Source organism: Erithacus rubecula (assembly GCF_903797595.1).
Source record: "Erithacus rubecula genome assembly, contig: scaffold_149_arrow_ctg1, whole genome shotgun sequence".
Lineage (NCBI taxonomy): Eukaryota > Metazoa > Chordata > Aves > Passeriformes > Muscicapidae > Erithacus > Erithacus rubecula.
In genome coordinates this window covers 84260-106232 of record NW_027636152.1, presented here as the reverse complement: position 1 = coordinate 106232, position 21973 = coordinate 84260, and the positions used below count along the sequence as shown (strand labels likewise).

At 69.0% G+C, this 21973-nt stretch overlaps 4 protein-coding genes across 7 annotated transcripts; 2 read left to right on the top strand and 2 right to left on the bottom strand.

Moving 5' to 3' along the window:
* Positions 1–191: 191 nt before the first annotated feature.
* CCKBR (cholecystokinin B receptor) lies at positions 192–3665 on the bottom strand. Its single transcript, XM_079332113.1, has 6 exons — positions 3366–3665; positions 2207–2458; positions 1625–1880; positions 1427–1554; positions 632–1125; positions 192–524 (listed from the first exon to the last, which is right to left on the bottom strand). Exons 1-6 carry the CDS (start codon positions 3514–3516, stop codon positions 498–500), a joined length of 1308 nt encoding a protein of 435 aa, XP_079188239.1. The 5' UTR covers positions 3517–3665; the 3' UTR covers positions 192–497.
* A 60-nt stretch (positions 3666–3725) lies between these two features.
* Positions 3726–7255, bottom strand: CNGA4 (cyclic nucleotide gated channel subunit alpha 4). Its single transcript, XM_079332112.1, has 5 exons — positions 7140–7255; positions 6869–6982; positions 6679–6785; positions 5130–6122; positions 3726–5061 (listed from the first exon to the last, which is right to left on the bottom strand). The coding sequence occupies exons 1-5, from the start codon at positions 7247–7249 to the stop codon at positions 4118–4120; spliced, it is 2268 nt and encodes a 755-aa protein (XP_079188238.1). The 5' UTR covers positions 7250–7255; the 3' UTR covers positions 3726–4117.
* A 1790-nt stretch (positions 7256–9045) lies between these two features.
* Positions 9046–17787, top strand: FHIP1B (FHF complex subunit HOOK interacting protein 1B). 4 transcript variants are annotated; one of them, XM_079332109.1, is made up of 14 exons: positions 9046–9147; positions 9502–9541; positions 10955–11220; positions 11295–11543; positions 11936–12322; positions 12947–13057; positions 13135–13221; positions 13308–13475; positions 13618–13697; positions 13910–14082; positions 14783–15700; positions 15770–15948; positions 16211–16373; positions 17217–17787. In XM_079332109.1, the coding sequence occupies exons 3-14, from the start codon at positions 11083–11085 to the stop codon at positions 17486–17488; spliced, it is 2925 nt and encodes a 974-aa protein (XP_079188235.1). In that variant the 5' UTR covers positions 9046–9147; positions 9502–9541; positions 10955–11082; the 3' UTR covers positions 17489–17787. The 4 variants fall into 4 exon arrangements, with proteins under 4 accessions (XP_079188235.1, XP_079188232.1, XP_079188234.1 ...); XM_079332106.1 differs by having other exon boundaries at positions 12899–13057; XM_079332108.1 differs by having other exon boundaries at positions 9063–9147; positions 10973–11220; positions 12899–13057.
* Positions 17788–19360: 1573 nt separating this feature from the next.
* On the top strand, positions 19361–21587 carry RPS11 (ribosomal protein S11). Its single transcript, XM_079332099.1, has 5 exons — positions 19361–19451; positions 20132–20263; positions 20551–20626; positions 21025–21154; positions 21432–21587. The coding sequence occupies exons 1-5, from the start codon at positions 19437–19439 to the stop codon at positions 21553–21555; spliced, it is 477 nt and encodes a 158-aa protein (XP_079188225.1). The 5' UTR covers positions 19361–19436; the 3' UTR covers positions 21556–21587.
* Positions 21588–21973: the final 386 nt, after the last annotated feature.

Here is a 21973-nt window from a genome sequence, read left to right as displayed (position 1 = left end):
CACTTCGGGATGGCACTGGAGGCACCGGGCCCGGGCTCCCATCCCCCAGCTACCGCAGCCGCGGGCTCAGCAGTTCCCGCAGCCCCCCGAGCCCCGCGCGGTGCCGATGCCCCGTCCCGCCCGGAGCTGCCCCGCGGAGCCTCCGTGCCGGCGGGGCAGGAGCGCTGGGAGCAGCGGCGCAGGTGGGCACGGGGTCTGTTTATTGTGACCGGAGCCGGGGAGCAGCGCGGGGAGACCTCGGGCTGGGCTGGGGGTGCCTCGACCCCTCTCAGCCTCCGACCCTCCCTGCCCCAAAGGCTCCTCCCGCCCGCCCCTCGCCCCCATCCAGCCGGGGCTCGGCACTGGGATTGAGCGGGGATGGTGGGCAAGGGCGCCCAGGGGGGGTGACCGGGTGCGCACCGGAGAGGGGCACGGGGGTGCTGGCAGGGCAGGGGGTCATGCTCGGGGGTGCCCAGCTCGCGGGGGACCAGGCACGGTGTGAGGGAGCCTAAGGGGGTTTAGCTCGGGGGTCCCAGGCTGCTGAACTTGGAGAGAAAGGTGTTGGGGGGCCATGGGGGGCTCGTGGGGGTCCAGCTCACGCGGGCCCCAGGCACTGGTGTTTGGGGGCTCAGGGGGGTCCCAGGCTGCTGACGGTGGTGTAGCTGAACTTGGAGAGCGAGGCGCTGGCCATGGGGGGCTCGTCCTCGGGCGGGCGGCGGGGGCAGGCGCGGCGGCAGCCCCAGCCCGCGCAGGTGGCCCCGAAGGCCTTGCGGAAGCGGCGGTTCATGAAGCAGTAGATGAGGGGGTTGGCGCAGGCCGAGGTGTAGGACAGCAGGTGGATGAAGGCGATGGGCGTCCCCGAGAGCGCCCGTTGGGCTGCCCTCGGGGCGAAGGCACGCCAGGTGTTGGCGGCGAAGATGGGCAGCCAGCAGAGGAAGAACATGGCCACGATGACCACCAGCATGCGGATCACGCGCCTCTTGGCCGCCAGCTGGGCCCCCGAGCTGTTGATGCGTGCCCGGTCCTGCTGCGCAGCCGCCCCCAGCGCCCGCAGCTCCAGCGCTGCCCCCGGGCGTGAGAGCTGCAGGTAGCACCCGTCACCCTCATCGCAGGCGGGAGCAGGGTCCCCCCCAGTGCCACGCTGGGCTGTGGAGGGAGGAGGCATGGTCACAGCCACGGCACTGCAGGGACACCCCGACACCGTGGGAGCATCCTCCAGGGGGATGGGATGGAGTGAGGGGACATGGAAACGGCCATGGCACCATGGGGACGTGCTGCATCCCGAGGCTACAAGGATGTCCCCAGGAAAGGACGGTTTCCCTGAGGAACGCACCACTGTGGAGAGCAGGGTGAGGGCTCAGCCCTGCCTCTCCTGGGGTGGGCACTCTGCCCACACGGAAGTCACACCAACCATCACCCCCAGCGTCACCCCCGCCCATCCCCTCACCTGCCACCTCCTTCTTGACGTCCAGCTCGAAGCGGATGCCGCGGTAGAGCTCACGGGAGATGAGCCCGTACGCCACCGTCATCACCACGCCTGGGATGAAGAACAGGACGAGGAGCAGCAGGACATACCTGGGACAGGTGGCCCAAGTCACTCGGCATCCCCTCTCGCCCGCGTTCCCCCTCCCTCCCCGGGACTCACCAGACCTGCCGGACGCGCTCGCTGGGCCAGTGGTGCGTGCACTGGGCGGGGGGCGGGCGGGGGGCGGCGGGGCGCGTGGTGCTGTACACGGCGTAGGGCAGCATCAGCAGCGCCGCCAGCGCCCAGGTGCCCGCGATGACGCGGCAGGCGTGGGACCGCGTCTGCCAGGCGCGCGACTGCAGCGGGTTGCAGATGGCACTGTAGCGCTCGATGGCGATGGCCACCAGGCTGAAGGTGGACACGGCCACCGAGACCCCTGCGGGGAGCGGGGGGTGTCGGTGGGCATGGCGGGACACTTCAGCCGCCCACCTCCCCCTGGAGCCCCCCACTGTATTCCGTGTACCCGTAAGGTAGGGAGGGATAAGCTCCCCACGTACCCACGGGGTAGGGACGAGCGCCCTCCCTGTGCCCCCATGCGCCACCCAGGTAGGGATGAGCCCCCCGTGCTGTGCCCCACCCCACCCAGGTAGGGATGAGCCCCCCGTGCTGTGCCCCACCCCACCCAGGTAGGGATGAGCCCCCCGTGCTGTGCCCCACCCCAGCCAGGAGGGAGGGACAGGCCCCCACCGTGCCCCACCCTACCCATGAGGTAGGCGACGAGCTTGCAGACGACGTCGCCGAAGATGAAGGCGCCCATGAGGCCGGGCAGCAGGGTGAAGGGCATGCAGCACAGTGCCAGGAGCAGGTCGCTCAGCGCCAAGGACAGCAGGAAGCAGTTGGTGACGGTGCGCAGCCGCCGGTTCAGCGCCAGCACGGCCACCACCAGCGCATTGCCCCCGACGCTCAGCACGAAGATCAGCACGTACAGCACCACACGCACCGCCACGTCCAGCTCTGCGGGCAGCAGGGCACCGGCGCTGCATTGGGTCCCTGGGTGCACCCCAGAGGCGCCCGAGGACACCCCAGAGGCGCCCAGGTGGCACCCTCGAGGCACTGTGAAAGCACTCCCGAGGCCACCATAGAGACACTCCCATGGCACCCCGAGGGTAGCCCGGTGGCCCCCCAGACACGCTCTGAAGACACCCCAAAGGCACCCCAGCACAGGCCCCGGCACTGGGACACCGGAGCTCCAGCGTGAGCGCCGCGGGCTCGGTGCAGACCCATCACGAGTGCATCGTTCCCCCCGGGTAGCAGCCGCCGGGATCTGGGGCGAACCCCACGCACCCCGGGCTCAGTTCCGCGAGGCTGAGGGACTCCCATTCAGGTAGGTGCCCCCATCCTGCCCACCCTCCGCCTAGGTGCTGAGCCGTGGTGCGGGGACCGGGGACCCGGGACGTGCAACCCAGAGTGACAAGCCCGAGTAGGGGCCCCAGCCGGGGGTGGGATGGGGTTAGGGGGTCTTGGCTCCGGTGGTGGGGTGGGTTGGGACCGTCCCAGTCGAGGGTCCAGTTGGAGGTCCTGGCCCCGGCGAGCGGTGTGTGAGTCCGTGGCGTCCCTGCAGGAGTCCCCTCCGCCCTGCTGCCGCCACCGGCACAGCCCGGCGCGTTCTCCCCGGCAGCGCCGAGATCCGCATCGGGACCACTTGGCAGTGCCGGGGCCACCGGGGATGATGGGTGCGATGAGGGGCACGGCGGGGGACGGGCGGCACCGGTCAGGAACCGGGAGAACCGGAGCGCAGGCGGCGGGAACCGGGCTGGCACGGCGGGACGAGGCGCGGTGCCGGGTACGGGGAGCGCAGGGCCGGGCACAAAGGGGGGGTCCCTTCCCGAGTCCATCCCGCTCCGTCCCCCCCCATTCTCACCTCTGGGCGCCGGGGGCCCGCGAAGGCCCCTGCGGAGGAGGTCGCAGACCGAGTCGTTGGTCCCGTTGCCGGTGCCGGGTCCGTTCCCGGTGCCGTTCTCAGAGCGGCAGAGCATCTCCTGCAGCGACATGTTGAGGGGCCGGGGGTCCATGGCGGGGACCCCCCCGCATCCCCCCCACCCCTCCTCCGGCGGGAGGCACCGGGGAGAATCAGGCACCGGGAGGCTCCGGGAGGGACGAGGCTCCGATCCGCTCGGAACCGCCGGTGGATAAGCGGGGGCGGCGCCCGGCGCGGGGCGGGCCGGGGGCGGGGGGCGGTGGCGACGGCGAGGGGAGCCCGGGGAGTGCTGGGGGGCGCGGGGGAGGCGGGAACAGCGGGAGCCCGGGGCGGGGGGGACGGGCGGGGCCATGGAGAATACCGGGAGCGGGGCCCGGGGAGCACCGGGCTGCAGCCGGAGTCCCGGGAGGGTCGGGCAGCCTCGGGGGCTCGCCAGGACCGCTCTTGAGGCACCGGACTACGGCCACTGCCGCCACCGCGGGGTCTGTCGCTGTCCCTACGGCTGCCCCGGGACGGCCCGGCGGGGCTGGGGGTCCCGAGCTTCTCACGGCTACGAAACTCCATGACCCTGACCCGTCCCCATCGCGGCTCCTTCCCCGTCCCGGTCCCCGTCCCGCAGCAGCAGCTGTCGGTGTCACCCGACAATGGTGGTCGCTACAGTGTCCCCGTCCAGGTCACCCCTCAGCACCGCGGAACTAGTCCCGCGGCACCCCCCTCCCTCGTGGGACCCCGGCCCCCTGAGCCCCGGAGAGACCGTGTGCCCCTCTGGAACTCCGTGACCCAGAGGGACCCTGTGCCCTGGGGAGAGCCTGTGCCCCTCTGGGCCCGTACGTGCCACCACGACCTCGTGCCCCAGCCTGCCTCTGTGCCCTGAGGGACCCGTGTGCCCTGAGGGGACCCTGTGCCATGGGGGTGCCATGTGCCCTGAGGGGAGCCTGGGCCCCCCTGGGGCCATGCATGCCACGAGGACCTCGTGCCTCAGTGTGACGCTGTGCCCTGGGGGGACCCTGCACCATGGGGGTACCCTGTGCTTTGGGAGGACCTTGCACGTCGCTGGGACCCTGTGCTCTGGGGGGACTCTGTGCCTTGGAGGGGCCCTGCACCCCAGTGGGACTCCATCCTCCTCCAGATCCTGGCTCCTGGGCAGGGCCCTGTGCCCTGGGGGCACCCTGCACCTTGGAGGGACCCTGTGCCCAGGCTGAGCCCGGCACTCCGGGGGGGCCCCGTGCCCCAGCAGGGCCTTGTGTCCTGGCCGTTCCTGCGGCCCCGCCTGTCCGCCCCGCTCTGTCCCGCCGCTGCTGCCGTCCCTCGAGGCGCTGGACGCGCAGGGCCATGCGCAGGGCGCTGGCCTCCAGCTGTGCCAGCAGCCGGGCTGCCCGAGTCTGGAGCCCCTCCAGGGCCACCTCCAGCCCCTGCAGCCGCCGCTGCGCCTCGGCCTCGGCCGCCAGCGCCGCCGCCTCGGCTCCGGTGTCGAGCTGCCCCATGCGCAGCAGCAGCTCCCGGCCCTTGGCCTCCATGGCAGCGCGGGCAGCGGGGAACTCGGCCAGCACCTCGGCCAGGTCCTCCTTGCCCAGGCAGAACAGGTCCGAGTAGCCGATGCTCAGGATGTTGGCCGTGCGCCGGTTCCCTGCCGTGTTGCCTGCGGGGCGGGGGGCCGTGAGCCCGAGGGGGCCGCGGGGCAGCATCGGGGCGCGGTGCGCAGCTCACCCTTGATGTTGATGAGGCTGATCTCCCCGAAGTAGAGCCCCTCGCCCAGCACGGCCAGCTGCGTGACGCCGTCCTCGGCCACCACGGCCAGGCGGCCCTCGCGGATGAAGTACATCTCGCGGCCCACGTCCCCGCGCCGGCACACGAACTCGCCGGGCCCGAAGACCTGCGGCCGCAGGCGCAGCACCAGCTGCCGCAGCACGCCGCGCTCCCAGCTGCGGAACAGCGCGACGCGCCGCAGGGCCTCCAGGTGCACGCTGGCCGCCACCTCGGCGCGCAGCCCCCGCGGCAGGTGCTGCAGCGCGTCCCACTCGGCCGGCAGCTTGCGCTGCGCCCGCAGGTGCTGGTGCCAGCGCACCACGCGCCCCGCCAGCCGCCCGCCCACGCCCCACGCCCGCAGGTACCGCCGCACCGGCCCCGCGTCGGGATACAGGGCGGTGGATGCCGAGCTGAGGTTGACGATGACGGTGCTGATGCTGCCGGTGATGGTGGCGAAACCCAGCACGGCGAGCAGGAAGCCGGCGGTGAGGAAGAGGAACTCCTCCTCGCGCTGCGGTGTCGGCGTGTCACCCACCATGGCCAGGACCAGCGTGGAGAAGTAGAAGCTGTGCAGGTAGCGGCGCAGCGGGCGGGCGGAGCTGGGGCACACCCAGGGGTCCGCACCCAGCCCCAGGTGTGCCGACAGCGCGAAGTAGAGGCAGCCGTGCCAGTGGATGCCCAGCAGCAGGTACAGCATCAGCTTGGCCATGCGGAACACGTTGGGCCATCCCGTGCGCGTCTCGCACCGGTCGAAGGCCTCGAAGAGCCGTGGCGCCCGCAGGCAGCGGTTGGCACGTGCTGCCGGCACCCCCGGGACCCTGGGGACCCCCGGGAGCAGGCAGAGCAGCTCAGTGGGCAGCACGGCCAGCACGTCCCAGGAGAAGGTCCAGGAGCTCAGGTAGCGCCGCCGCGTCCGGCTGACGTCCCGCACCAGGATCCCGTCCTCCAGAAAACCTGGGGACAGCCAGGGCAGCCGTGGCACTGCGGGGCACCCAGAGCAGCCAGGGCAGCCCTGGCACTGCGGGGCACCCAGAGCAGCCAGGGCAGCCCTGGCACTGCGGGGCACGCAGGGCTTGAGGGCAGGGCTCGCTCAGGACCTCCCTGTGATGGGAGAGGGCTCAGAGCAGGGAGCAGGTAGGTGCCCAGCATGGGGCACAGGGAGGAGCCAGGAAGCCTGGCTGGGCACCCTGGGGATGTCACTGGAGACTCCCTGGGCTGCCGTGGAGCTGAGGGGGTGAGCGGTGGGTGCCAGGACTTAAGAGCACCCACCCAGATATCATCGATGTGGGGCTGGGTGGTGGCTGTACTGGGTTGGAGTGCAGGTGTGTGTGTGTGTGTACGTGTGCATAACTGTGTGTGAACTGGTACACACCTGTGCCTCGGTGTGTATGTACATGTACACACCTGTACGTCTCCGTGTATGTGTGTACACACCTGCACATCTGTGTGTGTGTGTACATATCTCTGTGTGTGTGTGTGTACCTGTGTCTATGTGTGTGTGTGTACGTACCTGTGTGGCAGTGCACGGCGATGTCCAGCAGGTACAGTGCGTCGCTGAGCCCATCCAGGACCTGCCACAGCCCCATGTGTGCCTCCTGCACCTCGGGAAAGCAGCACCTGGGGTACAATTGGCACCGTGAGGCATCACTGGGATGGGGCAGGACACCCCACACCCCCACCCCAACCCTACAGCCTGGCACCTGAGGATGAGGACGACCCAGTTGTAAAGGATGGGCAGCACCATGAGGCTGATCCATCTGTAGTGCCAGTCCCCAGCGGGGTCTAGGGTCCAGTTCTGGGAGGTGACAGTGTGGCTGGGGGGTGCAGAGGGACCTGGGGTCACTCCATCCCCATTTGGGATCCCTCCGCCCCACGCTCAGCCCCGACTGCCAGCGGCTCTGAGGCTCAGCCAGCCCCCCAGCAGCTGCGGGACCGAGGGGGTCCCTGCGGTCCCAGCCGTGCCCTGCTCACCCCGTGGCATGTCCAGCGCCGGCGCCGGCCCTGGCTGTGGGTCCGGAGGTGCTGCCGGGCCGGAGGCTGGCCCGGCGGCAGGACAGGAGGGAGCCGACGAGGCTCTGCATCCTCCACAGGGGTCCCGTGCAGCCCAGCACAGGTAGGGGCTGTGCCTGCCCCGGTGCCGGGCGTGGCTCCTCCGGGGGCCCCAGCCACGCAGCTCCGCGCCACCGGCGCGTCCTAGCAACGTGCGCTCCCGGGGCACCGGCTGCCCCCGGGACACCTGCGCCGAGGCAGCCGCCGTGCCAGGCCCGGCGGGCACGCTGGGGCGCGGAGCCAGGGCCAGGTGTGCTGGGGCCCAGGTGTGCCTCCAGTAACAACAGCCGGTGCCAGGCACTGCCCTGCGCGGGAGGGGGGCCAGTTCCCGGCGCCTGGCGCGCCCGCCAGAGCCGCGCTCGGTACGGGCTCACCTGGCACAGCAGCGCCCACAGCAAGGTTACCTGGCACAAGGTGCCCAGGGCCAGGGAGAGCCCGTTTCTGGGTGCCCTGGGAGGGTTCTGCGGGGTGCCGGTAGCGGGGTGCCCGATTCCGAGGTGCTCAGTTCTGGGCAGTGTGGTGTGCAGGCGTTATCCAGTTCCGAAGATTCTAGTACAGGGTCACCCGCTACTGGGGTGCCCAGTTACAGGGGGTCCTAGTACTGGGGTGCTGGGCCAGCAGGTGCCCGGTTTTGGCGGTGTTCCGGTTTTGGGGTGCCGTTTCAGGGTGCCCGATGTGTTCCGGTTTTGGGGGTGTCCCGGGTTTGGGGTCCCGGTTTTGGGGTGCCGGTTCAGGGTGCCCGGTGTGTCCCGGTTTTGGGGTGTCCCGGTTTTGGGGTGCCGGTTCAGGGTGCCCGGTGTGTCCCGGTTTTGTGGTGGCCGGTTCAGGGTGCTCGGTGTAGGGTCCCGGTTTGGGGGTGTTCCCGGTTTTGGGGTGCCGGTTCAGGGTGCCCGGTGTGTCCCGGTTTTGGGGTGCCGGTTCAGGGTGCCCGGTGTGTCCCGGTTTGGGGGTGTCCCGGTTTTGGGGTGCCGGTTGAGGGTGCCCGGTGTGTCCCGGTTTTGGGGTGCCGGTTCAGGGTGCCCGGTGCGTCCGGTTTGGAGGTGTCCCGGTTTTGGGGTGCCGGTTGAGGGTGCCCGGTGTGTCCCGGTTTTGGGGTGCCGGTTCAGGGTGCCCGGTGTGTCCCGGTTTTGGGGTGTCCCGGTTTGGGGTGCCGGTTCAGGGTGCCCGGTGTGTCCGGTTTTGGGGGTGTCCGGTTTTGGGGTGCCGGTTCAGGGTGCCCGGTGTGTCCCGGTTTTGGGGGTGTCCCGGTTTTGGGGTGCCGGTTCAGGGTGCCCGGTGTGTCCCGGTTTTGGGGGTGTCCCGGTTTTGGGGTGCCGGTTCAGGGTGCCCGGTGTGTCCCGGTTTTGGGGGTGTCCCGGTTGGGGTTGTGTCGGTTCGTTGCCCGGTGTGTCGCCGGTTTTGGTGGGTGCCGGGTTCAGGGTGCCCACGGTTTGTGTCCCGGTTTTGGGGTTGTCCCGGTTTTGGTGTGCCGGTTGCGGGTGCCCGTGTGGTCCCGGTTTTGGGGGTGTCCCGGTTTTTGGGGTGCCGGTTCAGGGTGCCGGTTTGTGTCCCGGTTTTGGGGGTTGTTCCCGGTTTTTGGTGGCGGTTCAGGGTGCCCGGTGTGTTCCCGGTTTTGGGGGGTGTCACGGTTTTGGGGGTGCCGGTTTACAGGGTGCCCGGTGTGTCCCGGTTTGGGGTATTTTTTTGTACCGGTTTTGGGTTGTCGGTTCAGGGTGCCCGGTTGTGTCCCGTGTCGCCGCTCCCGTTCCCGACTCGCGGTTACCCACGCGCACCCGGCCCCGCCCCTCTCCCGGAGTAGCCAATGAGCGCTCGGGGTTTCCCAGGCAGGCCCGCCCCCGGCCGTGTGGGCGTGGCCGGCGCGGCGCGGTTTGCGTCGGGCGCCGGCGGGAAGATGGCGTCGGGAGCGCGGGGCCCGTGGCGGGGGCGGGCGGTGAGCGGCGGCGCCGGGCGGACCGGGAGGGGCCGGGGGGCGCCGGGGCACCGGGAACGGGGGCACCGGCAGCGGGGACGGCGGCAGCGGGGGGATGCGGGGAGCGGGGCGGTCCTCGGGCAGGACCAGCCGCCCTTCTGCCGCGGTGCCGGGGTGCCCGGGCCGCCGCCCGCCCTTGGCCGCGGGGCCGGCGGGACCGGCCCGGCCCGGCCCGGGCGGTGTCGGGGTGGGGAGGCCGCGGCGGGACGGGTCGGAGGGGCAGTGCCGCGGGGAGGGGCCCGGCCCCGCTGAGGCCCGCGGGTCCCGGGGGTCCCGGCTCGCGCCCAACGCCTCCAACGCCTGCTCTGCCCTCAGGTGCGGCGCTGAGGGACGGGACCGCCCGACCTTGACACAGGTAGGGGCCCGGCCCGCGGCGCCGGGGGTCCCGGCTGTCGTGACCCCGGAGCCTGAGGGCGGCCCGGCCCCGGTGTCCCCGTGGCTCCGGGACTGAGCAGCACCTTCCGCGGGCCGGGGGCCGCAGCCCCGGGCTGTGACAGCCCCTCGCCTTACCCGGACCCCCGGCGACCCCTCGGTGACCCGCACACCGTGCTCCGTTTCCCGGGTGCTCTGGAGGGGCCGGTGCTTGTCCCCCACAACCTGCTGGTGCTGGGTGCCGTCCTCTGCCTATGGTGGCCATGCCCCGGTGTCCCTGTGCTGGTGGCAGCTGGCTGTCATCCTGTGCCCTCAGTGTCCCTGCCTGCGGTGTCCCTGTCCCTGCTCAGGTGGCACCTGGTCACTCCCCAGTGTTCTGGTGCCTGCTGCCCGGGGAGAGGCTGCTGGCCACCGCAGCCCGTCCAGGTGCCACTGCGGTGCCACTGGTGTGGGGCCACGGCCCCGTGCCCTGCCCCAGTGCTGGGTCCTTTGGCATGTGGCACAGCCAGGTTGGGTGAGAGGGCACTGCTGCAGGACAGAGCGGTGGCAGCTGGTGTCCCTGTCCCACCAGCACGGCTCTGGCTGCTCCAGGGACAGCCTGGTGTGCCACCGGGTGGCCTTTGCCTCAGTGCTGCTGGCTGCAGTGCTGTGTCCCGGGGCTGGCACTGCTGGCATGCAGTGGCTCTAACTTTAGCAGCCACGCGAGCGCTGCTGTGGGTGGGACGGGCTGTGCCGGGTATAAATAGACAGGCCCTGCCCGTGCTTGTCCCACTGCCCCAGCTTCAGCCACTTTCCATTCCTGCCCGTGTGGTTTGGGATGTCTTTAATGGCACTTTCGCTTCCCCAAGTTCCATGCAAGGGCTGTGGCAGTGGCTCTCAAAGTCATTGCCTTTCCCATGTGCTGGTGGGGGACTGGGGGGACCCTGCAGTGTCTCTTTGTCCCCAGGCACACCCGTGCTGCTGGCTCTGGGGCCTTTTAGTGCTCAGGGCCGTGCTGGTGCCTGCAGTGGCACTGGTGGTGCTGGGGCACGGGCCCTATAAATATCCTGGCACTGCTGCACCGGCCGTGGGTGCTGCTGAGCATGGGGGTGGGCAGCTGTCCCAGCTGTCCTGCTGTCCCTGTGGCCTGCTGGGTGCTCCCCACACCCATGCTGGGCCGGTTCCCAGTTTAAAGTCCAATACTGGGTGTGAGCAGGGCTGGGATCCAGAGTCCTCCAGCCACCACTGCTCTAGCATGTTTGTCCGGCCCGGTTCCCTTTGCTCTGTCTCTCCTGCCTGCCTTTCCTCATGATTACCTTTCTTCCCTCCTGCTTTCCCTCCTACTTTCCCTTCTGCCTCCCTCCCAGCTGCTGGAGGTGAGGTTGGGCCGGGTCTCTGACAGCCCCTCTCCCTGCAGCCCGGCCACTGGCAGCAGCATGGAGAAAGGACCCTGGCATCCCACCTGCTGCCCTGTGCCCCCACGGTGGTGCCAGGCCGCGTCCAGACGGGTTGGGGTGCCCCGGTGCCGTCCGTGACCCCGCGCCCATGGAGAGGATGAGCTGGCTGAGCAAGCTGACCCCACGGGCGGGCGGGCAGCGAGCCCCCCGCAGCGCCAGCCTGCAGCCCCCCGTCACCGCCGACCCCGAGACCTGCCTCATGGTCTTCAAGAACCACTGGGCACAGGTGAGTGGGACGGGGGCGGCGAGGATCCCCCGACCCTGCAGCCCCCAGCCCCCACTGCTGACCCCCTCCCGCAGGTGCTGCGGATCCTGGAGCGGCGCGGCAGCAAACCAGCCCCCGACGACCTCAGCGCCGTCCGCAACAACACCTACCAGATGCTGAACCTGCTGGCTGAGGACCGGCCCTGGGGGGACGGGGACAAGGACAGGTCTCAGGGGGATGGGGACGTGGCCTGCGGGCCCATCCTGGAGTTTGTGGCTGCTGAGAACCTTCTGGAGCGGCTCCTGTGCTGGCATCTGCAGGGTGACTTCACCGAGGAGAGGAAGGTCTGAGTGAGGGGAGCAGAGGGTCTGCTCTGGGGGCTTTGTGGGGAGGTTGGGACGGGCTGGACCCAAGGCGTGAAGGTGGTGGGTTGAGGATCAGCCAGGCCAAGGGTAGGGTACCGCTGCAGGGCATGCTCAGGTTGGACTGGGGTTGAGACTACCCAAGCCAACCCGTAAACTCTGTGAGGCTGGAGGAAATTCCTCATGGAAAGAGCTGTCCAGCCCTGTCACAGATGACCCGGGGCAGTGCTGGAATCCCCAGCCCTGGGGAGATTTCACAAGCACGTGGGTGTAGCACCTGGGACAGCTGTGGTTCAGCGGGCTGGGCTGTGCTGTGTGGAGGAACAGCTGGGGCGGGTGGTCCCTGTAGCTTTGCCACCGTGTCCCTTTGTCAGGTGGAGCAGCTGAAGCTGTACGAGATGCTGATCAGCCAGGCCCGGCAGCCCCTGCTGCGGCACAAGCCTGTGCTGACGCCGCTGCTGCGCCTGCTCAGCGTGTGCGCCGAGCCCGCCTCGGCCCCGCTCGAGAACAGCCTGGTGCTGCTGCTCAACCAGCTCTGCGTCTCCGTGGCACGCGAGCCCGCCATCCTGGAGCTCTTCTTCCACAGCCACACGGACCAGGGCCCCGCCAACCTCATCATCTTCTCGCTGCTCATCCCCTTCATCCACCACGAGGGCGCGCGGGGCCAGCAGGCGCGCGACGCGCTGCTGCTCATCATGGCCATGTCGGCCAGCAACCGCGCCGTGGCACAGTCCATCACCGACAACTCCTACTTCTGCCCGGTACGGCCCTGGGCAGCCCCTCCTTCCAGGGGTGTCCCCTCCCTGGGACAGTGCTGGGACTCTGCGTTGCTGGGGCAAGAGCCAGGCACATAGAGAGCAGTCCTGCCCTGGCTCGGGGATGGTGGGGAGCAGGGCTGGAGATTGTGGCTGGCTTGGGAATGATGGAATGATGGAAGCTGAGTGATGGAGAGCTTGCAAATTATGGAGAGCTTTGGGATAGAGGGCTTGGAGATGATAGGGGATCTGGGGGTGCTGGAAGGTGCGTGAGTGATGGGGGGCTTGGAGGTGACAGAGTAACCTGGAGATGAGGGTCCTGGGGACAAGGTGCTTGGAGATGATGGGGGCACTTGGTGGTGATGGGAGGCTTGGAGATGGTGGAAGGCCCAGCGCTGGGCTGGGGATGAGGGACCGCTCCCTGGGATCAGTGGTGGATGCAGGGCCCAGCCCAGCTGCCCTGCCTGGAGTGCTGAGTGGGGCAGGTTTGTGGGGGGCAGGTTGCTGGGGTTTGGGAGGCCGGTTGGGTCCAGCAGCCGGAGGTGCAGGGGGCTGCGGGGCAGCCGAGTACGTGTGTTCCAGGTGCTGGCCACGGGCCTGAGCGCCCTGTACTCCTCCCTGCCCCGCAAGATCGAGGTGCGAGGGGACGACTGGCACTTCCTGCGGCGGGAGGACTGGATCGGTGTCTCCTCCCTTGTCCTCTTCATGAACTCGCTTGAGTTCTGCAACGCCGTCATCCAGGTGGGGCTGAGGGGCCGCGGGGAGCCGTGGGGGCTCCCAGCCCCCTGTGGGCCGGCTGACGCCCCTGCGCCCCTCAGGTTGCCCACCCGCTGGTGCAGAAGCAGTTGGTGGATTACGTCCACAACGGGTTCCTGGTGCCCGTCATGGGGCCGGCGCTGCACAAGGTGAGGGAGCCCTGGCAGCAGGTGTGGGGTGGGGTCTCCTGTCCGTGAGGCCCCTCGGCCCCCAGCTCCACGTGCCCCTCCCGCAGACCTCGGTGGAGGAGATGATTGCCAGCACGGCGTACCTGGACCTGTTCCTGCGCAGCGTCAGCGAGACAGCGCTACTGAAAACCTTCCTGCGCTTCGTGCTGCTGCACCGGCACGACAACACCACCATCCTGGACACGCTGGTGGGCCGCATCAACAGCAACTCCCGGGTGAGCCTTGGCCCCGCACCATCCCATCCTCATCTTTATCCCAGCCCCGCTATCCCCGTCCCCGTGCCCTGTCCTGCCCTGGGGTGGGTGGCACTGCCCCTGCCCGCCCCGCTGCCCCTCTGATGCCCTGTGCTGTCCCCAGCTGTGCATGGTGTCTCTGAGCCTCTTCCGGACCCTGCTCAGCCTCAACTGCGAGGATGTGATGCTGCAGCTGGTGCTCAGGTACAGGGCTGGGGTGGGGTGCTGAGGGGGGCCAGGGGTCACCTGCTGCTGGCCCCCTCTGGAGCTCCTCTGGGACGGGCCTGGGCAGGTGCTTCCAGGTGGGTGTGTGGGTGTGAGGCAGCCACATCATTTGCCCCACTCTGAAGGCCCCGTGCAGGGTCCCTGCCCCTGTGTCTCCCCTGCAGCTGCCCTGTGCCCCCCTGTGTCCCCAGGTACCTGCTGCCCTGCAGCCATGTGATGCTGAGCCAGAAGCGGGCGGTGCGGGACCTGGACATCTACGGGAAGACAGCAGCCAAGTTCCTGTCCCTCATCCCGCGCTGCTGCCGGCCTGAGAGCCCCCCGCCACCCCACGAGAGGGACGAGGAGGCCCCCTCCCGGGCCAGGGGTACGCACTGCAGCCCCTCACAGTCCCACCCCAGCATCCCCATGGCCCCTTAACCCGACACCCAGCCCTCTCCCAGCATCCCTGCACTCCTCTGACTCCCTTCCTACCCTGGCTTGGCACTCAGCTGTTCTGTGCTATCCCCGTGGCCCCTTAGGCCCTGTCCCCCTCCTGGTTTGATGCAGAGCCTTCTCCTGGGGTCTCCATGGCCGCTTGTAACCCACCTCTGCTCCAACTTGATGAGTTCCAGCTGTGCCATCCCTCATATCCTGGCTCCATCCTGTCCCATTGCTGATCTCTGCCTTGCTGTCCCCTTGGACTCTGTCCCAGCTCAGTGCTGAGTCCCAGGTGCCATTCTTGTCCCAGCCTGAGCCCATCCTGGCACAGTCCCCATGCCATGCTATCCTCACATACTCGAGCCCTGTCCTGGCCCCGGGCTCCCCTGTGCCATCCCTGCAGGCGCTGGGACACCACTGCTATCCCAGCTCAGTGCTGAGCATCGTGCCACCATCCTTGTGGCATCCTCAATCCCCCCCTTTCCCCTCGGTGCTGAATCCCCCCGTTTCCCCTTGCTGCTGACTCCATTGTCTCCTCGGTGCTGAATTCCCCTTGGTGCCGAGTTCCCCCGTTGTCTCCTCGGTGCTGAATTCCCCTCGGTGCTGACCCCGTTGTCCCCTCGATGTGACCGCCGTTGTCCCCCCAGCCCACGGCAGCCCCGGCGCAGACCCCCCCGCGGCACCCAAGCCCTCCACGCCGTCCCGTCTGTCGTTCTTCATGCGTCAGGCCGGCGCGCCGCCCGCCGAGCCCGCTGCCCCGCGCTCCCCCGGGCCCCCCGCGGGCAGCCCGGCCCGGCCCGGCGCCCGTGACGAGGTGGCGGAGCTGGACAGGAACTACCTGGAGTACCTGCGGGACGCGCGGCGCAGCATCGACCGCTGCGCCTGGGCCTGCCGCGTCTGGTCGGCGCCCTACGACGGCGAGGAGCCCCGCGTCCCCGACAGCCCCCCGGGGCGGCCCCCGGGACCGCCCACCCCAAGGACTAAGAAGCGGGGGCTGCCCGAGGAGGGGGCGCGGGAGGCGCCGGGCGGGGGGTCCCTCGGGGGTGAGGAGCCCGGCGCCGGGGGGCCCCGCCCCGAGCCCCGGGACGGGGGGACGCTGGTGAACGGGGCGCACGGGGCGGCCGAGCCGCGGCCCGAGGGGGACGTGGCGGTGAAGAAGGTCCGTCGCAGCCCCGAGGGGGAGGGGGCGCCCAACGGGGCCCCGCGGGCGCAGCCCCCCGGCTGGGAGCCCCTGCCCTCGGTGGACTCGCTGCTGGAGGAGCTGCTGGCCCGCGTGCCCGCCGAGCCCCCCGGCGCCGGCGTCTCCATCGAGACCTTCACGGAGGAGCTGCGCGAGATCGAGGCCGAGATGCGGAACGGGGGTGTGGGGGGAGCCCCGGCCGCACCCACGGAGCCCCCCGAGCCGCCCCTGTCCCACGAGGAGGAGGAGGCGTTTGCCAGCTTCGCCGCGCTGCCCGAGGGGGACGGCGGCGCGGGGCGGGCGGCGCGGCCCCCAGACCCCCTGGCGCAGGTGGTGGCCAGCCCGCCGCGGGCGGTGGGGCCGCCCCCCAGCCAGCCCTTCACAGGTGGGCACGGGGGCACGGGGGGGGTCCCAGCTCCCTGCAGGCCCTGCCTGACCCCAGCCCTGTCCCCAGGCCCCTTCGTGTCGGTGCTGTTTGGGAAGCTGGAGAACATGCCCCACAACTCGCTCTACGTCAACTTCCTGCTGACGGGGCTGGTGGCCCAGCTGGCCTGCTACCCCCAGCCTCTGCTCCGCTCCTTCCTGCTCAACACCAACATGGTCTTCCAGCCCAGTGTCAAGTCCCTGCTCCAGGTATGGCCCCTGGGGAATCCCTGCCCTCATGGGGTCACCGCAAGGCATTGGAAAACTCCCCCGAGATCACTGAGTTCATCCTGTGCTGCCCAGCCTGCCCCATGTCCCCAAGTGCCACAGGCACATGGCTGTGACCCCCTCTAGATCCCCTGTAAACGTGGAGACCCCCCCTGTTCCTGTTGGGGTACCCTATGCTCCAGGGAACACCCCATCTGCTGGGGACCCCTGTTCCTGAGGGGCCCCCCATGCTGTGGTTCTGCAGGTGCTGGGCTCGGTGAAGAACAAGATCGAGAGCTTTGCTGCCACTCAAGAGGATTTCCCAGCGCTGCTCTTCAAGGCCAAGAAGTACCTGATTGCCCGGGGGCGGCTGGACTGGGCGGAGGGGCCGGGGGCTGTCCCTGCCCTGCGGCGCACGGACACCCTGGGTGAGGACATGGGGGTCTGGGGGCTGTGCAGGCAGCTGGGGGCTGCCCTGTGCCTTGTGTAGGGGGTGGAGGCTGCCCAGGGGGGCTGGGGGCAGTGCAGGGGGCTGCAGGTTGATGAGGAGGGTTGGGGTGTGTGCGGGGGGCTGCAGGTTGATGAGGAGGGTCGGGGTGTGTGCGGGGGGCTGCAGGTTGATGAGGAGGGTTGGGGTGTGTGCGGGGGGCTGCAGGTTGATGAGGAGGGTTGGGGTGTGTGTGGGGGGCTGCAGGTTGATGAGGAGGGTCGGGGTGTGTGCGGGGGGCTGCAGGTTGATGAGGAGGGTCGGGGTGTGTGTGGGGGGCTGCAGGTTGATGAGGAGGGTCGGGGTGTGTGCGGGGGGCTGCAGGTTGATGAGGAGGGTTGGGGTGTGTGCGGGGGGCTGCAGGTTGATGAGGAGGGTTGGGGTGTGTGCGGGGGGCTGCAGGTTGATGAGGAGGGTTGGGGTGTGTGGGGGGCTGCAGGTTGATGAGGAGGGTCGGGGTCAGTGCGGGGGGCTGCAGGTTGATGAGGAGGGTTGGGGTGTGTGTGGGGGGCTGCAGGTTGATGAGGAGGGTTGGGGTGTGTGCGGGGGGCTGCAGGTTGATGAGGAGGGTTGGGGTGTGTGCAGGGGGCTGCAGGTTGATGAGGAGGGTTGGGGTCAGTGCGGGGGGCTGCAGGTTGATGAGGAGGGTTGGGGTGTGTGCGGGGGCTTTGGGGCTCCCTGGGGGAGGTCTGGCTGCCGTCCCCGCGTGCCCGCAGCCAGGAGCTGTGGCGCGGCTGTGGCTGGTGCCCCCCGTGCCCCCCGTGCTGACCCGCACCCCCCGCAGCCCGCAGCCGCAAGCCGTCCCTGGGGGAGCTGCTGCTGCGCCACGCCAACAGCCCGACCCGCGCGCGGCAGGCGGCGCAGCTGGCGCTGCAGGGGCTCCGCGACGGGGGGCTGCAGCCGCTGGGACCCCCGGCGCGGCACGGCGAGGCCCTGCGCGTCCGCAACGCCGTCTACTGCGCCGTCATCTTCAGCGAGTTCCTCAAGGAGCTGGCGGCCATCGCCCAGGCGCACGCCGTCACCTCGCCCTTCCTCACCGAGCCCCCCGAGGAGTGACCCCCGCCCCGTTTTTAAGCCCGGACTCGGAACGTTTTTAATTTATTGGGGCGGGGCGCTCTGGACACAGCGGCCGCCCCCGCCTCGGGAGCAGGGCAGGACCCTGGGGCCCCCGGGGCTCGCGGGGCGGGGGCGCGGGGCGGGCTGGCTCTGCCCCCCTCGGCCCCGGGGGCTCTGCCGCCCACCCAGCCGCTCTCTATGCAACCCCCGGGGTGCGGGGCTTTGGGGGGGCTGTGCATGGGGAGGGGATGTGTGTCTGTGCTGTGTAAAGCCCTTGGGAATAAAGGGTCCGATTGAGGGCGTCGCCTCCCCCGTCCGTGCGGCTCTCGGGGTGTGGGGGCGGCCCCGCACGGTCACTGCACCGTGCTGCCGGCCTGAGACACCCCCTCTGCTCCCTGCCGTGCAGCTGGCACCGTGGGGACAGCCCTGGGGGCTGCCCTGGCCCCGGGTGCCACCGCAGTTCCACCCAGCACCGACCCGTACACCCCCCGGACCCTGCTCAGGACCCCCACCCATAGGTTTCCCAGTGCTGCTGGGGCAGAATGGGAACAGGAGGAGGGTGGAGATGCAGGTAATTGGGATGGGGATGAGGATGGTGAGGATGGAGTGGGAGGGCATGAGGTTGCAGGGGATGGAGCCCCAGTGGTGGCATCTCCTGGGGGTTTGGGGGGCTGGTTTGGAGCTTTCTGGGCCTGGCAGTGCCCCCAGGGCCACGACTCCATTCCCTGTCCCAAACACTCCCTGGCTCTGACCTGTGGGAACAGACTGGAGAGTGTCTGGATTTCCATTCCAGTAGTTCATGTGTGAGCTGTATTCCAGCCTTTTCCCTAGCAGTGTGGAATGTCTGTCAGCCAGCAAAGGCACATGGAGCCACCCCCGGGCCAGAATGGGGGTGCTCCCTGCCTTATCTCCAGTTCCAGCCCTTGATACCCGCAGACGAGCCTTTTTCACAATTGCCAATCAATTCCTGACCAATTCCCACTCATCCCTTGGAGGTTTTTTCCCATATGAGGTTGTTTCTGTATCAAAAACGGTGGGACCAGCAGGACTAAGGAAATGTGCTCTGCTGGGCACGGCTGAGGCCACAGCTCGAGTGCTGTGTCCGGTTCTGAGTCCCTCGATTCAGGAAGGACAGTGAGGGGCTGGAGTGTGTCCAGGGCAGGGAACGGAGCTGGGAAGGGGCTGAGGGAGCTGGGAAGGGGCTGATGGAGCTGGGAAGGGGCTGAGGGAGCTGGGAAGGGGCTGCAGGAGCTGGGAAGGGGCTGCAGGAGCTGGGAAGGGGCTGAGGGAGCTGGGAAGGGGCTGCAGGAGCTGGGAAAGGGCTGATGGAGCTGGGAAGGGGCTGCAGGAGCTGGGAAGGGGCTGAGGGAGCTGGGAAGGGGCTGAGGGAGCTGGGAAGGGGCTGATGGAGCTGGGAAGGGGCTGATGGAGCTGGGAAAGGGCTGAGGGAGCTGGGAAGGGGCTGAGGGAGCTGGGAAGGGGCTCAGCCTGGAGAAAAGGAGGCTCAGGGGGGACTTTGTGGCTCTGCACAACTCCCTGACAGGAGGGGCAGGGAGGGGGGAAACAGGGACAGGAGCAGAGGGAACAGCCTCAGGCTGGGCAGGGCAGGCTCAGGGTGACAGCAGCAGGAATTTCCCCATGGAAAGGGAGCTCAGGGACTGGAACTGCCCAGGGAGGTTTGCAGTGCCCATCCCTGCAGGTGTCAGTGCTCTGGGTGGGGTCAGGCTCAGGTCGGCCCCGATGTTCTGGAGGCGGTTCCGACCCGGGCGGTTCCCGAATTCCCGAGCCGTTCCCGCTCCTCCCGGAATCCCGGACCCCTTCCCGCTTCTCCTGGCCCCGCCCCTTCGCTGCACTCCGAGGGCCTGACGTCACTTCCGGCCCCTGCCCCCGCCCCTGGGTTAACCCGCGCCCCGCGCGCTCGGCGGCCTCTTTCCGGCCGCGCTCCAAGATGGCGGACACGCAGGTGGGCGCTGCGCGGCCCGGGCGCGGGGCGGGCGCGGGGGGCGGCGGAGCGGCGGCGGCGCCCTGAGGGCGTGGGGGGAACGGGGGGAGGAATCCCCGGGGCCGGTGGAGCGAAGGGGGGGCGGAATCTCGGCGAGGCGTGGGGGGGCCGTGGTGTCTCGATTCGCCGGGATTTTGGGGAGCGGGCGGCGGGGGCGGCTCTCGGTACGCCGGGGTTTCAGGGGAGGCCAGGGCTGCTCCGAGGTTTTGGGGAGAGTAGAAATCTCCGTGCCCTGGGGTTTTAGTGCTTGCGGCGAGGGTCGCGTGTCCCGGGGCGGGGTCTCGGTGCCCCGGGGGTTTGGGAAGGGCAGGGGGTCCCTGTTCCGCGTGCTCCGGGCCCTGCGAGCTCCTCCTGCCCCGGTATCGGTGGAAGGCGGGCGGGTCCCGGCGCCCCGGTTCCGGTGGAAGGCGGGCGGGTCCCGGCGCCCCGGTTCCGGTGGAAGGCGGGCGGGTCCCGGCGCCCCGGTTCCGGTGGAAGGCGGGCGGGTCCCGGTGTCCCGGTTCCGGTGGAAGGCGGGCCGGTCCAGGCGCTCCGGTTCCGGTGGAAGGCGGGCCGGTCCCGGCGCTGTGCCCCTCTCGGTGGTCGGTGTCCCCTGCCGGGGTCTCCCCGCCTGGCTGACCCCCGTGCTGTCCCCACCCCAGACGGAACGCGCCTACCAGAAGCAGCCGACCATCTTCCAGAACAAGAAGCGGGTGCTGCTGGGTGAGGGCGGCAAGGAGAAGTTACCCCGCTACTACCGCAACGTGGGGCTGGGCTTCAAGACCCCCAAGGAGGTGAGTGGGGCCGGGCTGGGGTGGTCCTGGCGTGGATGTGGCACTTGGGGACAGGGCCAGTGGTGGCCTTGGCAGAGCTGCTTGGGCTCGAGGTCTGGTGGCCTTTCCCCACCTGAGCTATTGCACGATTCCTGCGTGTACCAGTGTTGTGGTGCCTGAGCTGTATCTCTATTCCATGATTCCTGCGTGTACCAGTGTTGTGGTGCCTGAGCTGTATCTCTATTCCATGATTCCTGCGTGTACCAGTGTTGTGGTGCCTGAGCTGTATCCCCCACCTGTCCCTGCAGGCCATCGAGGGCACCTACATCGACAAGAAGTGTCCCTTCACTGGCAATGTCTCCATCCGGGGCCGCATCCTCTCAGGTGAGCTGGAGCATCCCAGGGGAGTCCCTGGGAGATGTGGGGCAGGTGACCACCCCCTGAGGTCCCTGTAACCTGCCCTGGTCCTGGAGCTGCAAATGATGCCAATCTCACGATGGTCTGCCGAGCCCACCAGGGGCCTGACGACGCTGCCACATGGCTTTACTGATGCAGGTGACAGGACCAGGTGTGCCGCAGGGCAGCTGTGGGAGCATGAGGAGGTGTGTTAGAGGGCTTGAAAAAGAGCCATCGTTGGGTTTATAACAGAAATGGGGAGGCTGTGGCCTGGCAGTGAGGGGCCAGCAAATGAGGAGAAATTCCTGGAATATGCCAGGGGCCAGCTCCATCCCTGGCGGTGCCCTTGGCTCCCCCAGTGCCCTGGCTCAGGTGTGTCCCCCCAGGTGTGGTGACCAAGATGAAGATGCAGCGCACCATCGTCATCCGCCGCGATTACCTGCACTACATCCGCAAGTACAACCGCTTCGAGAAGCGCCACAAGAACATGTCCGTGCACCTGTCCCCCTGCTTCAGGTGTGTGTGCTGAGCTCCTGCAGGCGGAGCACACCTGGGCAGGGCAGGGTGGGTTTGCTGGGTGGTTTCATTGCCCCTCCTCACTGGAAGCGCTCACGTTATGATGTCCAAACTCACGATGGTCTGCAGAGTCCCCAGCCAGGGGCTGCTGACACTGCCTCTGGCACGTGCTGAACCGTGGGCAGGTTCCAGGCACCAGCCCTGGGAGCCTTGCACTCCTTCCCAGGGGGCAGCAGGTGAGGGCCAGGAGCTCCCTGACCCCCCGGTGTCATTGCAGGGACGTGCAGATCGGGGACATCGTGACAGTGGGCGAGTGCCGCCCCCTCAGCAAGACCGTGCGCTTCAACGTGCTCAAGGTGACCAAGGCTGCTGGCACCAAGAAACAGTTCCAGAAGTTCTGACCCCTGCGGGGAATAAATGTTGGGAAAGTAGAGCTGTGTGTGTGAGCTAAAATGGGTTGTGCAGTGCAGACTGGGGACTGGTGACGTGTGGGCTGAGCAGTGTGGTACTGGGAGCACAGGTGACATCACGGGCAGAAGGGGACACTCACCAGCTGCTCCTGTCACCTGCCATGTCTCAGTTCAGTGTGGGTTGGTTCTGGGCTGTGTCTGCCCTCCAAGTGCCACTGCAGCAGGTGCTAGGTGTGGGTTTGGTAATAATTCAGTCCTGTGGTGGGGACAGGGGCAGGTGTGGTCCTGAGGGTCCTCAGGAGTGAGTGGTTCAGCACTGGGGGCAGCATCTGGGGCAGCTCTGGCAGTGTCACCTTCACATTGAAGTGTCCAAGGGCCAGGTTGGACAGGACTGGAACAAGAGTGGTTT

Bases quoted from the DNA above. Each gene is read 5' to 3' on its own strand.
- CCKBR (XM_079332113.1), bottom strand. From the start codon at position 3,516: ATGGACCCCCGGCCCCTCAACATGTCGCTGCAGGAGATGCTCTGCCGC. The intron at 1,881-2,206 runs GTAGGGTGGGGC...CGCTCCCCGCAG, and splicing joins GCTCGTCGCCTACCTCATGG to GGGTCTCGGTGGCCGTGTCC. The intron at 1,555-1,624 runs GTGAGTCCCGGG...CACCTGTCCCAG, and splicing joins GAGCGCGTCCGGCAGGTCTG to GTATGTCCTGCTGCTCCTCG.
- CNGA4 (XM_079332112.1), bottom strand. From the start codon at position 7,249: ATGCAGAGCCTCGTCGGCTCCCTCCTGTCCTGCCGCCGGGCCAGCCTC. The intron at 6,983-7,139 runs GTGAGCAGGGCA...TGCACCCCCCAG, and splicing joins GGCGCTGGACATGCCACGGG to CCACACTGTCACCTCCCAGA. The intron at 6,123-6,678 runs GTACGTACACAC...GGCTGTCCCCAG, and splicing joins CGCCGTGCACTGCCACACAG to GTTTTCTGGAGGACGGGATC.
- FHIP1B (XM_079332106.1), top strand. From the start codon at position 11,083: ATGGAGAGGATGAGCTGGCTGAGCAAGCTGACCCCACGGGCGGGCGGG. The intron at 13,476-13,617 runs GTGAGCCTTGGC...TGCTGTCCCCAG, and splicing joins GCATCAACAGCAACTCCCGG to CTGTGCATGGTGTCTCTGAG. The intron at 16,374-17,216 runs GTGAGGACATGG...CACCCCCCGCAG, and splicing joins GCGGCGCACGGACACCCTGG to CCCGCAGCCGCAAGCCGTCC.
- RPS11 (XM_079332099.1), top strand. The intron at 20,264-20,550 runs GTGAGTGGGGCC...CTGTCCCTGCAG, and splicing joins GCTTCAAGACCCCCAAGGAG to GCCATCGAGGGCACCTACAT. The intron at 21,155-21,431 runs GTGTGTGTGCTG...GTGTCATTGCAG, and splicing joins CACCTGTCCCCCTGCTTCAG to GGACGTGCAGATCGGGGACA.